The sequence below is a fragment of the Acanthopagrus latus genome, chromosome 23 (assembly GCF_904848185.1).
Source record: "Acanthopagrus latus isolate v.2019 chromosome 23, fAcaLat1.1, whole genome shotgun sequence".
In the NCBI taxonomy this organism is placed as follows: Eukaryota; Metazoa; Chordata; class Actinopteri; order Spariformes; family Sparidae; genus Acanthopagrus; species Acanthopagrus latus.
Genome location: NC_051061.1, coordinates 22,452,905 through 22,467,540, shown reverse-complemented (window position 1 = coordinate 22,467,540; position 14,636 = coordinate 22,452,905). Strand labels below are relative to the sequence as shown.

Sequence of the window (14,636 nt, the reverse complement as noted above, 5' to 3'; positions counted from 1 at the left end):
TGTGTTTGTTGATTATATTTGAATATGTAGTGATGTTTTTTTTGGTATAACTTCTTCTTTGGGCGAGTAAAATATAAATACATTACATTTATTTATTAAGACAATAAATCAACAAACATGATTTTTAAATACATTTTATTGATATTAAGTCAACATACATCCACTACGACAACACAAGCAACTCACGCTGCAGAACTTTATATTAAAAGCCACGACGTGAAGAACTTAAACATAAGAAACAAACATTTCTCAGCTTTAAGTACATTTCAGATCGTGTACTCGATTACTTTTACTGTAATAAACAGGTTGAACTAGTATTTCTACTTTTATCTGAAGTTTTATTTGAGTATCTGAACTTCTACTGCAGGAAACTAAAGACTGTGTGGACTTTTCCTCTGAATAACAACAAGTTTTGGGTTGCCAGGTTGTAAAAAGAGATCTGACTGGAGCTTCTTCTTCTTCTTCTTCTTCTTCTGCAATACTTTGCTGGCACCTGATTGGATAATTAACACCAGCGGCTGATTATCTCAACACACTGAGTCCTGATATTGATGTTACAGCAGCAGGTGGATACAGAACGTTGATCTGCTGGACATTTAGAGAGTTTTAGTTGTTTCTGTTTCCTGTTTTATTTTGTAGGAGTTTCATCCTGTCACCTCTTCTTCTCCTCCTCACCTGTGTTTAATTTGTTAATTAGTCTCTGTCTATTCAAACCTGACTTATTCACTTCCTGGTTGTCAGCTCGGTGTTCCTCCACAGCACTTCCCTGGTTTGTATTTTGTTTTGTATCAGACTAATAAATAAGTTCCTGCTTTGCGTTTCTACACATCGTGGCTTTAATTGAAGGACACATTCAGTTAAGAGTATGTTGAACACTATGTCAGCTCAGACACACAGCAGATCGTCTTCCTCTTCACAGCGGTTCACTCTTCGCTCTCTTTCGCCTGGTCGAAGACACAATGAGAGATTATCGCTGTTATCAGTATCAATGCGGTGTGTTTTCTCCAGGAAGCCGACTCACCTTCCCCAAGTCACGACTCTTCACTTTCATCTTGTTGACCTGCGACTCGGCGATGTCGGCTCGCTCCTCCGCCTCCTCCAGCTCGTGCTGCACCTTCCTCAGCTTGGCCAGGTGAGTGTTGGCTTGCTCCTCCTGTCAGGCGGCAGAATGACCGATGATTAAAAGTCTCCAAAACGTTTTACCTGCAGAGAGAAAAGTCACTCACAGCTTCTTCAGCCTGCCGCTTGTACGCCTTGATCTTCAGCTGGAATTTATCCACCAGCTCCTGCAGACGCATCAGGTTCTTCTTGTCCTCCTCAGACTGAAAATAAATAGATTACAGCTGATTGAGGGAGTGTAATCAAGTACATCAAGTAAGAGTATTTGTACTTATTTATACTTCTGCTCCGCGACATCTCTGAGGCAAATATTGTAGTTTTCACTCCACAACATTTGTCTGACAGCTTTAGTGACTAGTTAGATTACAGATTGTGCATCTTAAAATGTGTTGATTTTGAACTGAAGCTCAACAAACTCTTTACAAACCGTCTCGGATTAGCAGGAAAGTTCACGGTTTATTTTAGAGATTCGTGGTTCTCGCAGGACGGCCACTCTAAAAACATATGATGCACTGTGACGTAAACTTAACAGGATATAAGGTATCGAAGATGAGCTCAACACACCAGACCGATATCAAAGAACTAGTGATGACGAAGGCACCGATCACCTGTGTCTCGGCTAAAAAAAAAGAAAAAAAAAAGAAGCACCTGAACGGCTGACAAACTCCAAAAAACACCTGAAAGACTGGATGTGAACAGCCAAAACATCAGATAGAACAGGAGGATTTTCACAGTGACTTAAATAAAAAATCTGAATGTTTCTTCCACCACTAAAACTTCACGTTAGTATAACTAGGAGGCAGGTGTGTCAGGGTTCACCTGATAGGTGAGCTCTTTAATCTTGCGCTCCAGTTTGCGAACTCCTTTCACAGAATCGGAGCCGTGTCTCTGTTCGGCCTCGAGCTCGTTCTCCAGCTCCCGCACCTGGAAAAACAGACGTTAGATAAAACACGAAGAAGCTGTTTGATCACAGGTGCTCCTGTGAACACGTTACCCTCGCTTCCAGCTTCTGAAGCTGCTTCTTGCCGCCCTTCATGGCGAGGTTCTCGGCCTCGTCCAGACGCTGCTGCAGGTCCTTCACCGTGGCCTCCAGGTTCTTCTTCATCCTCTCCAGGTGAGCGCCGGTGTCCTGCTCCTTCTTCAGCTCCTCGGCCATCATGGCCGCCTGGAGGGAAATAAAGTAACGCAGTGAGCTGAGAGTTTGTTTGTGCAGGTTGATGCTGCAAAGTCCAGAGATCCAGACTCTCACATCAGTGATGGCCTTCTTGGCTTTCTCCTCAGCGTTCCTCGCCGCTTGAACGCTGTCGTCCATCTCACCCTGAATGTGGGAGAGATCGGCCTCCAGCTTCTTCCTGCTGTTCAGCAGGGAGGTGTTCTGGAAGAGATGTTCATTAACTCATATATTTGCAGATGAGGGTTAAATATTTAAAACTCAAACATCTGATAAATCGCAGGTGGGTTCTCACCTGTGAGTGGAGCAGCTGCACTCTCTCGCTGGCGTCCAGCAGCTCCTGCTCCGCCAGCTTGCGGCTCCTCTCCGTTTGCTCCAGAGCCGCCCGGATCTCCTCCATCTCCGCCTGCATCAGGTTGCTCCGGCGCTCCGTCATGGCGACCTGCTCCTTCATGTCCTCGCTGTTTCTCAGAGCGTCGTCCAGGTGAATCTGAACCTCCTGCTCAGCGAGACAAAGCGGCGTTAACAAAGCGAAGCTGCTCAGCGTTCACATGCTCCTCGTCGGTTCTTCTCACCTTCAGCTGGACCTGGATGTTCCTCAGCTGTTTCTGCGACTCGGCCGCCTGCCGGTTTGCGTGGCTCAGCTGGACCTCCATCTCGTTCAGGTCTCCCTCCATCTTCTTCTTCACTCTCAGGGCGTCGTTCCTGCTGCGGACCTCTGCGTCCAGGTTAGCCTGCATGGTGTCGATGATCCGCTGGCTGTTTCTCTTCAGCTGCTCGATCTCTTCGTCCTTCTCGTTTATCTTCTTGTCCACCTCAGACTTCACCTGGTTCAGCTCCAGCTGGACTCGCAGGATCTTGGATTCATCGTGCTCCAGAGAGGCCTGAGTGGAGATGTGAAAAGTCACACTGACAACAGATATTTAAATATATGTAATTATGTTTCTTCTTCCTACTTCTGCTTCCTCCAGAGCAGCCTGAGCCTCCAGCTTCTCCTGTTCAGCCTGTTTCTTTGACTTCTCCAGCTCATGGATGGTTTTTCCCGTCTCTCCCAGCTGCTCAGTCAGATCCATGATTTCCTCTGATGAAAGTAAACACTGATTACGATCATTTCTCTACAATAAAAACATCCGTTATGCATTGAAGAAAGCTCGCTGACGCACGTTGCAGGTTTTTGTTTTCCCGTTTGAGCGTCTCGAGCTGTTCCAGACATTCCTCGAAGGCGTTCTTCATCTTGAAGTTCTCGGTGCCCAAAGAACGAACCTCTTTAACGGACAACTCCAGCTCGGCCTGACTCTCCTCGTGTTTCTGCTTCCACTCAGACAGAATCTACAGGATCAGATATCACAGTTAAATATTTAAAACAAGACAGATTTCTAAACAGAAAGTCTGACAGATTGAGAGGTCTGCAGTGACCTTATCGAAGTTCCTCTGCTTCTTGTCGAGGGCGGCCGCAGCAGCATTCGACCTCTCGATGTCCATCATCAAGTCCTCCACCTCTCCCTGCAGACGCTGCTTCGTCTTCTCCAGCGACGAACACTTGGAGTTAACGGCCTCGACAGCTTCTTCGGCGTCCTGCAGACGCAGAGCGAGCTTCTTCCTGCGGGAGAACACACATCGTGAGACCTCATCAGATTATCTTGTCTTGAACGAGTGTAGAGTTTTTTTTTTCTTTTTCCTCACTTCGCCTCCTCGAGCTCTTCGGTCCGCTGGATGGCGTCCGTCTCGTATTTGGTTCTCCACTGAGCCACGTCGCTGTTGGCCTTGGAAAGGCAGCGGTGCAGCTCGGCTTTGGCCTCCTGCTCCTCCTCGTACTGCTCTCGGAGCAGCTCGCAGTCGTGTCGGGACGATTGTAAACCGTGAGCCAGAGCGTTTTTAGCCTTCAGACGAATCAAAGAACCAACAAACTTTTAGCTGCACCTTTAAACTTTAAGTAATTTCCTCGAGCTTGACTCTTCTGTTGGACTTTACCTTCACTTCCTCCTCATGAAGTCTTTTCAGCTCCTCGATCTGCTGGATGAAGGCTTGTTTTCCTCGAGTCAGCTGCGACATTAACGATTCTTTTTCCTCCAGCTGACGAGACATTTCAGCTGCACAGAGAGTGTTAAATCAGATCAGAAGTGTCTCGTCTGTTTTGGTTTTTGTTTATGTGACTTCTGGCTCATAAACGATCAAATCTTTCTCACCATTCTCCGTCTGCAGTCGAGCTCTCTGGCTTGAGAGGTCGTTGATGAGCCTCTGATGCTCCTCCTCTTTGGTTTTCACCTCACTCAGTTGATCTTCGAGTGAACGGCACATCTTCTCTAAATTAATCTTTTAAATTCAAAAGACAGTAAAAGAAGTTGTGCTTTAACGTGTCACTGAACATACAAATCCTGAATTTGACAACCAGCACCAACCTTTGCTTTGGCCATGGACTCCATGTTGCTCGCCAGGTCGTCCATCTCCAGCCTCAGCTCGCTCTTCTCCTTCTCCAGTTTCTGTCGGACTCTCTGGATGTTGTCCAGCTGTTCTCCCATCTCAGCCACACTGTCGGCGTGTTTCTTACGCAGCGCGGCAGACGTGGCCTCGTGCTGCAGCGAACTCTCCTCCAGCTCTCTGCGCAGTTTGAGGAACTCGGCCTCTCGCTTCTTGTTCATCTCGGCCTGAGCGGCGGTGGCTCCTCCGGCCTCCTCCAGCCTCTCCGTGATCTCCTCCAGCTCTCTGGACAGATCGCACCGCTGCTTCTCCACTTTGGCTCGAGCCGAGCGCTCGGACTCGATTTCCTCCTCCAGCTCCTCGATCCGGGCCTGCGGAAAATACAGCGATGAATAAAACAACCCGCTAAAGTAATCTGCGATATCAACTCAAATCTCCAGCCAGTGACTGAAGTTTTCACCTGCAGCTCTTTGATTTTCTTCTGCAGCTGAACACTGAGAGCTTGTTCGTCTTCGATCTTCGTCTGCAGCTGCGACAACTCAAAGTCTTTCCTGTAAAGTCAGTCGTAACGTGTTTGTTTAAAGCTGGAATCTGTAACATTCCTTTATTTATTTGGTTCTGATTTGAAGATGTAAAACAGGACAACATATAGAGAAACAACATCATCTTCTTCAGACTGAACTCACTTCTTCAGCTTCTCGTCCTGCTGCTGCTTCTCGTTCTCCAGATCCATGATGGACTCCTGAGCCAGTTTCATGTCCCCCTCCAGCTTCCTCTTGGCTCGTTCCAGGTCCATACGGACCTTCTTCTCTTGCTCCAGCGAACCTTCCAGCTAAAAGAAAACAAATCCCACAGACTCTGATTACATCTGAGCAGCAGCGCTACACGATACTGAGTCAGCGTGTGAGCAGCGACTCACCTCGTCCACCTGCTGCTCCAGTTTGGTTCTGGCTTTGGTCAGAACGTTGAGTTTGTCCTCCTCTGACTGCAGGTCGTCCAGCGTCTGCTGATGAGCCTCCTGCAGCGCTTTCTTCTCCTTCGACAGCACGGCGATGTTTTCGTCTTGGCTCATGATTTCTTCCGTCAGGTTCTTCACCTAAAAGCATCATTACAAACTGATGTAGCTGCTCGTCCTTCGACTTGAAGACACATTGAGCTTCTCACCTGATTTTACCTTGTTTTCAACGGCGTGTTTCTCCTTCTCCACTTTGGCCAAGGTGAGCTCCAAGTCGTCAATGTCCCTCTTCAGTTCGGCGCACTCGTCCTCCAGCTTCCTCTTCTTGGCGGTCAGCTCGGCGTTCACCTCCTCCTCGTCCTCCAGTCGCTCCGTCACCTCCTTCAGCTTGGCCTCCATCTGGATCTTGCTCTTGATGAGGCCTTCACATCTCTCCTCCGCATCCAGGAGGTTGTCCGACTCCTGATATCCAGTTTGTGCACCAAGATTAAATTTTAACACTTCACAAATGATGAACATACAGACTGTGTGACCTTCGTGTGTGGTGTAACTTACGGTTTGAACTTGCAGGAGGAGGTCGTTCTTCTCTTGCACAACAGAAACCATTTTCTCCTCGAGTTCCCTCCGCCGGTTTTCAGATTTGGCCAGATCTTCCTTGAGCTTCGTGAAATCCACCTTCATTTGGGCCATTTCCTTCTCGGCCTCGGCGCTCTTCAGGAGAGGTTTGAGCTTAAAATACAGCTTCATCCACGGCCAGTGTTTCACGTTCATGAATGAACGGAAGTTATACTGGATGGTGTAGATCGCCTCCCTGTCAGAGGAGTTTAAGTTTAACCCTCTCCATGTCTTTTTTTGTTCATCATGCAACAAAAAAATATAATTGTATGTTTTTCCATCTTCTAAAAACTATATCTTTCATATCTAATCATATATGGTTAAATAAGACTCTAGGACTGAACACATATTACATGTGTTTGGTGATTCTGATGTTTTTCTGGATTAGATTTGATCATTTCACTCAAAATAAATTGACAAAATTTAAGTTAAAATGCAGTGAACGTCTCCACAGAAATTATGTTCCAGGTGGCCAGGAGTAAGATGAGATGAAGTTTTGATGTAGTTTAAATAAAAGGAAAAATAAAAACAAAACAAGCCTTTACACATGCTCGCCGCTCTGTGATGCTTTGAGCTAACGACAGCATGACCTGTTATTGATCCCCCTGCTTTTCTTGCCTGAACAGCCTCTGATTGGTTTCCTTTGCTGGTTTATATTCTTTATGCTCAACTTAAAGTTGTTGTGTAGCCCTGGTTACTTCTGTTTTTGTGATATAGCAGTTTATGAGCTGTAGTTTCCCCAGTAAACACACCGACCTCTTGGCCTCTCTACATGTCAACAACTACCGAAGCTTCGTCTCCAACAAGATTGTTGCTGTGTTTTCTGGGGAAACTAGAGCTTACATGCAAACATGCAAACATGTAAAGTCGCAGCTTTGAGGGAGTTGATGTGTTTTTACTTTCTGGCCATCATCTTCTGGTACTCCAGCCGAACCAGGTAGGCGCGACACAGAGCCTGAGTGGACGACACGACCTGAGCTAACCGCTCATCTCTCATCTCCTCCAACGCTCCCAGCAGACCAGCTTTAAAAAACACCTGAAGGCAAATGAAACGTAATTATCTTATCTGAGCAGCTCATTAACTCTTAATTTCTTTTTCCCCAATCAGCCAAGTGTGCTGGAACAAATGAAAACCTTAGTGTGTCCAAACTTGTACTGAGTGTGATCCACATCGATGGAGCCCAGAAGTTTCTCTGCAGCCTTTTTGTTGTCCATAAATTGTCCCTCTGGAACGGCACTGGGATTAAGAATCCTGTATCTGCAGGATGAATAAACATGTCTGAGTATGAGACCAAACATTATAAAGTATTTAAATGTGAAGCTTTGATTACCTCTGCTTGAAGTCGCCGTACAGGATTCTGCTTGGAAATCCTTTCCGACAGATCCGGATGCCTTCCAGCACGCCGTTGCAGCGGAGTTGGTGAATAACCAGGTGGTTTTCCATCTCACCTGTGATGAAGGCAATAATTAGTTTATTTCATGTTTTTTTTATAACACGGTATTATGTGACAGAGAGAGGATGTACCTGGAGTTTTGGTCTCATTTGGTATCAAGCAGCGCACAAAGTGAGGATGAGTGGTTCTCAGATTAGTCATGAGCTTCCCGAGATTCTCCTGTAGGAAAATTTAATGGAACTGTCAAATAGTTTTGAACCTGAAAATGTTTATTTCTCATCTTCAGAAGACAAATTCTGATGATGATTCACTCGTATGACCTTCAGCCCAGTCTCATGTGTAATAGTCGAGACCGTGAGGGAGGAGTTTTAAAAGTTAAACCATGACGTTTTCATAAACCTGACTGGTTTTGGTGGCTTTATTTTGAAAATGGCATATTTGCTACCAGTAACTTGACCACAGAAGAAGCCAATTGTGCCACAGAGAAATGGTGGACGTGCAGCTCTTTTACATGCCTGCATTACACCTTCTTAACATCCGTATCTTAGCCTGTTCATGTAGCTTAAATTAAAGTTTTTGTTACTCAATGTATGACATATAATACCATGAATGTCCGCCCGTCTTCTGTTTAGCATCTTACCCTGAACAGCGCCGACACCGTTTGGAAAGATGCTCCTTTCTTCTTGGCTCCTTTTTTAGTTCCTCCTGCAGCTGCTTCTGTTTTAACAACACATTTAAAACCAACACACACGAACAGTTTCCCACTTACTGCAATGTAATTCCATATTTGCATCCATAGACGGAGGATCAACAAGGTGCACATATTCAGAAACTGTACCTTCCGTTCCGGAGAAGCTTGCGTACAGCATGGACAGTATTTTGACGGACGACTTCTGGTAAAGCTGCACCACCGACTCGCTCAGAGGATCTTTGTTCTTCTCCAGCCAGCCGCTGATGTTGTAGTCGACTGTGCCGGCGTAGTGCATCAGCGTGAAGTGAGCTTCAGGTTTGCCTTTGACTGTTTTGGGCTTCAGGAAGCAGTTGTTCTTCCCAAGATGCTGGTCGTACAGTTTGTTCTTGAAGGAAGCGTCTGTTGATTTGGGGAACATGCACTCCTCTTCGAGGATGGAGAAGATCCCCATCGGCTGGAAAACAAATCGATCGTATCAATAACGTTTTCCAAGTTGAAACACTTGAGGATAGTATTTTAAATTACCTTCTCAATGAGTTCAATGCAGGCGGCCAGGTCCATGCCGAAGTCGATGAACTCCCAGTCGATGCCCTCCTTCTTGTACTCCTCCTGCTCCAGCACGAACATGTGGTGGTTGAAAAACTGCTGCAGCTTCTCGTTGGTGAAGTTGATGCACAGCTGCTCCATGCTGTTGTACTGAAGACGAATCGTAAAAGATCATATTTGAATAAAAGTATCATTCAGAGAGAGAAATACAATCCAGACTTCGAACAGCTCACTTCAAAGATTTCGAAGCCAGCGATGTCGAGGACGCCGATGAAATGTTGTCTGGATTGTTTTGTGTCCAGCTGGTGGTTGATTCGTACGACCATCCACAAAAACATCTTCTCGTAGACGGACTTTGCGAGGGCGCCAATGGAGTTGTACACCTGCAAAGAAGGAAAGTTAAAAACTGTTTCCTCTTCAATATAAGAGTCTAACTTGTAAGAATTCCTTATTTGTCAAATATCAATGCTTTGAGATGGCAGCTGACCTTCAATCCCAAAGCGTCTGTATTTGAAGTTGAGAATGAGACACAAAAATCAGCTTTCTTACAATTTAAAACCTCAACTTTTCCTCTTTTCAAAGTCTCAAATTGGGCCTTAAAGTAAAAGTAAATAACATTAATCACCTCCGAGCTTTCATGTGGATTCTACTTAACCGGTGACTCAAACAACAAGGAACCAATGATGAACTTTTGTTTAACACTCACAGTTTGGTTGGGTTCAGGCAAGAAAACTTCTCGGTTATGTTTAGGAAAACATTCAGTTTTGGATTAAAAGAACTATGCTACTTATCTAACTTCATCTACAAACATATCGACATCACAGTGGGCTATATATTTCTATCCAGAGGGAGAAATCGTTGTCCTACCTGCTGCACATTTTGTCCTTTGGTTACGTACTCATTTCCAACCTTTACTCGGGGATAACACAGAGCTTTCAGCAGATCAGCAGAGTTCAGGCCCATCAGATACGCTGCTTTATCAGCTTCTACAAAACAAATAACCCATTTTATCTACATGACTTGATGATTTTAGTTCTGTTCTGTTTGTTTGTTAGAGGGATTATTGCCCAATTATCATGAAACCTTGTGGAATGGCCTTGGAATAAACACCGTGTCTTACAATTCAGTCGATGGTCGTGAAGTTCAGTAGTGACAAAACGCTGCTAATTATAAAATGAATTGGCCTCCTTCGCTCGTATGACAGCACTAATTTGGATGGATGATCCTCACCCTCGGTGCCATCTGGCTCCGCCTGCTCCTCCCGCTGCTTCTGCTTGAACTTCATGTTCCCATAATGCATCACAGCTCCAGTCAGCTTGTAGATGGACATTTTCTCTTCAGCGGTGAATCCCAGAATATCAAAGGCCTCCTGCGTCGCATGACGGGACACATTCAGACACAAAGCTGCAGAAAGGAGTCAGACTGTGCTTTTTAACGGAGGCGACTCACATCTGTAGCCATCAGCTCATCGGCGTCATTTATGCTTTTGACGCTGATTTCTCCTTGACTGACGAAGGCGAAGTCGTACGGATTGGTGGTGATGAGGAGCAGATCTGAAGAGGGAAATCAATCAAGATGACATATCTTTTGTTTGGATGTCTGTGTCAGAGTTAAAACAAGAAAACGAGTGATTACCGATCAGTTCAGGCTTCTTGTTGCAAGTCAGCTGATAGAAAATATGATAACTCCTCTCAGCCGCCAGCTGAAACGTCACTCTTGACTTCTCCAGCAAATCTTTTAAGGACAAAAAGACAAATTTAACTTTATTTGTCTCCGTCAATATTCTGTGCAAGACGTAAATAAACTTACATGTTTCGATATCTGCAGATGCCAGTTTTCCACTTGTGCCAAAGTGTATTCGAATGAATTTACCCTGCAAAACAAGACAAACAACATCTTAGTGTCTGTGTTGGTTGATCAGATCAGAGTGATTCCCTCCGGCTGACTCACAAAGCGAGAGGAGTTGTCGTTCCTCATAGTCTTGGCGTTCCCGAAAGCTTCCAGCAGAGGGTTGGCCTGGATGATCTGATCCTCCAGAGTCCCCTGTCGACAAGAAAACAAGTATATCTGACACTTAACTGATGATATCCGACTCCACCAGTCAAAAGTCGTCACAAACTCACCTTCATTTTAGTACTCGCTTCCTTTTTCTTGTCAGGAGAAACTGCAATTGTCGCGAAATACTGAATGACACGTTTGGTGTTGACGGTCTTTCCTGCGCCGGATTCTCCGCTGAACAAAAACAAAAGCACGTTTTTATCTTTTAACCATTTTATGATTTTATGATTTGACAGCTGACTTATTTACAAAATCTGCTTAACTTACGTGATAAGAATAGATTGATTCTCACGATCTGAGGATGTAAAAGAAGACGAGCAGTGAGAGAGACATCAAATCATTTTAGTTAGCATTGATTTTTAGGTGGCTAACGTACCGGTTAGCATGAATTGGTAGGCGTTGTCAGACAGGGCGAAGATGTGAGGAGGGACCTCCATCCTCTTCTTCCCTCTGTAGGCTCGGACCACCTCCGGGTTGTAGACCGGCAGCCATTTGTACGGATTCACGGTCACACAGAACAACCCGGAGTACGTCTGCACGGAGAACATGAACATCGTTAGCATTTTGTCCACATAGTCAGTCCACCTCTCTGTTTCAGACTGTAATATCCCAACAACTATTCCATTGATTGCTTTGAAATTTTTTACAGGCATACATGTTCCCCAGAGGATGAATCCTTTTGAATTTCTTGATCATCAGACTTAATTTAGCTTTAACATTAGTCTCAGCTGTGCTTCATGTTTAGTGCTAATTGAATGTTAGCATCTTACACATCAAGCTAAGATGATAGAACACGGTAAAATACCTGCTAAACATTTTAAGATTTTTATTCTGAGCTTGCTGGCTATATTTTTTAGCTTTTAGCTTCGCTGCAAAGCTGTGTTTGGATGAAGCTAGCTTTAATGAAGCACAGCACTTCAATAACAGCAACAATTCAGAGCATCTGTCCATTAAAATAACTAATATTGTTCCTGAACATTGCATGTCACCTAACATCACCTAACTTAATACACAAGGAGAGGAAAACAAGAGTACAAAAACAACGCAAGCTAGCAAGCAAGCTAGTGATTTAGTACTAGCTAACGCACCAGGAAGGAAGGAGGTATTAGCTTATCTTTTACACTTTAGCATCTTTATTAACATTAACATTTAGTATCCGTTTGTTAAATTACTGAAATAAAATGGTACCTTCACATTGTACATCACGTAACGTTAGCTTAACACTGAGGGACGAGGCAGCTAGAAAACAAACCAACAAACTAAATGTTTCAACTGAGTGATTATCAAGACGGTTAATGGTGTCTGTAAGATACAGAAGAATTAAAGAGGTTGCAGTTTACCAGGAATACAGACTGAACATTAACAAAATATGAATTTCATAAATGATGAGTAGATATCTTCTGTCACAGATAAACCAAGAGTTGATTCACGTAACCTTTAAAAACAAATCTTGAAATCTTCAGGCACTAATTGCTCAGTTTTCGTCAGGGTAAATCAATTTATTCAGTCCAATAAATCAAAACATGAGCATTCATCTGTGTTGACAGCAACTCCGCAGGGAACAAAATGTCTTTTTTTTTTCAGTCGCTCAATAAATCAGCAGCGGGCTTCACTTCAGGCCAGATGGCAGTTAAAAATACTGTTCAGCAGGCTTCAGACGGAGCGCGTTCGTGCATATCAAAGATTTTAATCTTCCTCTGGAAAATATTGTTGTTCAAAGATTTACATTTGTAAAAACAATGGATTGTTTCTCATGTAACTTTTGTGTATTTCTGTTCACTGATCTGCAATCGAGCGGGTTGAAGGAAGCAGAAGTGTTTGTGTCAGCCCGGTTTTAGTGGTGCATCCATATACATTTAGATACAACTAGTTTAAATATCAGTTTTAGTTTGGGGGAGATCAGGATTTCTAGGTCAAATTGGGTTTCTTGATGATATACAGGTGCCAACAGTTACATCTCAGGAAAACACGCAATCAAAGAGACTCACATAGATCATCCACGCCGCGTATCGTTCCTTGAGGTTGAACAACACCGCGGGTTCGTGAAGGTGCGTCATCATCACCATGTCCTCAATCTTATCAAACTTCGGGGGGTTCATGGGAAACACTTGGTCGTCCCTGACGGTTAAAGTCTGGAAAACAAAACACATTTTTTTCAAAAAAGGGATAATGATGCTTAAAAGTTACAGTCAGACAAATATGACTCTCTTGGAGCGTGAGGCAGCATCCAAATCTTCAGGGAAGACTAAATGTCTCTGACTAATAAAACTTCTAATGATTTTTTTCATTTTTATGGCAGGTTTTACAGACAGACACCCTGAAGATGCTTAAAATCCCAGGTTATAAATTCCTGCTCAGACATCCCATATAATATAATATATATATTATACTGTGTTCAGCTCAGTTTATCAACACCCACTCTGTCGTCCACGGTCTTGACGGTGACTTTGCCGTCCTCCCTGTCCTGGATCTCAGCCTTGACATACAGCTCTTTGTCGTCGCTGACGAAGCACGCCGTCTTGTTGTCAAACTTGCGCGACTGAGCCTCCGTCCTCTCCCTCTCAGACTTACGGAGGAACTGGGCAGCCGGCCCGAAGATCGCCATTTCCCCATCTGTGCTCATTTTCTCCTCCAGAATCAAAGACATCAGCACATTTTTAGATGATTTCATGCAGTGGATAAAGCTTGAAATTGGATCCAGCATCACATTATATACTCACCCTCTGTTCAAGTTCAGGAATTACAACTGGACTAGAAGTTGAAACAGAAGTTTTTGAAGAAGATGCGAACACAGAGAATAATCCTGGACAGTTGCTGTCGCACGCCAAAGGATTGTGGACTTACCCTCTTGATTGTGCTGCGATAACAAACATGACCAGTTGCAGCGTCTCTTTTTATATCTCACCATTGTCCTTGGTGTGAATCCTTCCTTCCTTTACATGGGCACGCAGTGGTGGAGTTACACGAACCTGTTGCTAATCAGGGATAAGAATGGATCTAATTAAGCGCAAGATGTTATATATAGAAGACAGCGACACCACAGAGTGTCACGTTTTTAATGAACGATGACATGATTTCTGAATTAATTTGTAAAAAATCAGAATAGGGAGAAACGTGTGAGATGTTTATGGGTTTAAGTTGTCATCAGCACCAGTCACCAGCCACCGTTCACATGAAAATGTGGCTAATTGTCCAGGTTTTATATGCAAAAATCATATTGTTGAGACTAAAACAGGCCTAACTACCACCAAGGTCCAACATTCCCCTTTATCTGCATAATACCAGCCACGTTGGGACATCAGATCTATTTGTTCCATGTGTTGTTCCCTTAGAAATTAACCAAACCAAGACCTGTCCTTTTAACGAGATCGGCAACACAAGTTACTTTGGTCTGTTCTGGTCTAACGATCATCCTCGGTTCAGTTCACGTGGATATGTGTTCAGTAGTAAAGTCATAAATAAGTGCGCTGTACCTCCAAAATTACATACAGGAAATAAAACTCATAAGACAATCTGCATGAAAATGTAATAATAAATGTCAACAAGACAAACGACACAAAGAAATCTGTACATAAAGGAACTAATCTCATAATAATGAACAAAAGTAGGGTCATATATTAAGTAAATTTGCTTAAGTAAATCACATCCTGGAGTTCACTGGTGTTGTTT

The 14,636-nt window shown here is 44.0% G+C and overlaps 2 protein-coding genes across 5 annotated transcripts in view; one reads left to right on the top strand and one right to left on the bottom strand.

Annotated features, from left to right (window-relative positions):
• Nucleotides 1–118: 118 nt before the first annotated feature.
• Nucleotides 119–14,003, bottom strand: LOC119014510 (myosin-4-like). Of its 2 annotated transcripts, none has more exons than XM_037089765.1 (39): nucleotides 13,387–14,003; nucleotides 12,956–13,099; nucleotides 11,344–11,500; nucleotides 11,235–11,262; nucleotides 11,033–11,141; nucleotides 10,860–10,952; nucleotides 10,719–10,782; nucleotides 10,545–10,643; nucleotides 10,359–10,462; nucleotides 10,140–10,278; nucleotides 9,777–9,895; nucleotides 9,143–9,292; nucleotides 8,889–9,059; nucleotides 8,511–8,817; nucleotides 8,313–8,389; nucleotides 7,804–7,891; nucleotides 7,610–7,727; nucleotides 7,413–7,536; nucleotides 7,178–7,314; nucleotides 6,219–6,474; nucleotides 5,883–6,125; nucleotides 5,628–5,804; nucleotides 5,395–5,540; nucleotides 5,169–5,259; nucleotides 4,690–5,079; nucleotides 4,477–4,603; nucleotides 4,262–4,380; nucleotides 3,974–4,170; nucleotides 3,707–3,890; nucleotides 3,454–3,619; nucleotides 3,247–3,371; nucleotides 2,866–3,174; nucleotides 2,586–2,789; nucleotides 2,369–2,494; nucleotides 2,114–2,284; nucleotides 1,939–2,043; nucleotides 1,227–1,322; nucleotides 1,022–1,153; nucleotides 119–944 (listed from the first exon to the last, which is right to left on the bottom strand). In XM_037089765.1, the coding sequence occupies exons 1-39, from the start codon at nucleotides 13,669–13,671 to the stop codon at nucleotides 924–926; spliced, it is 5,898 nt and encodes a 1,965-aa protein (XP_036945660.1). In that variant the 5' UTR covers nucleotides 13,672–14,003; the 3' UTR covers nucleotides 119–923. The 2 variants fall into 2 exon arrangements, with proteins under 2 accessions (XP_036945660.1, XP_036945661.1); XM_037089766.1 differs by having other exon boundaries at nucleotides 8,313–8,386.
• Nucleotides 717–14,636, top strand: part of gas7a (growth arrest-specific 7a) — a 49,970-nt gene continuing 36,050 nt past the window's right edge. For all 3 annotated transcript variants that reach the window (XM_037089772.1, XM_037089768.1, XM_037089776.1), the window contains exons 1-2: nucleotides 717–769; nucleotides 1,009–1,132. The gene's annotated coding sequence lies outside the window, so the exon portion shown is untranslated. The remainder of the gene's footprint in view (nucleotides 770–1,008; nucleotides 1,133–14,636) is intronic.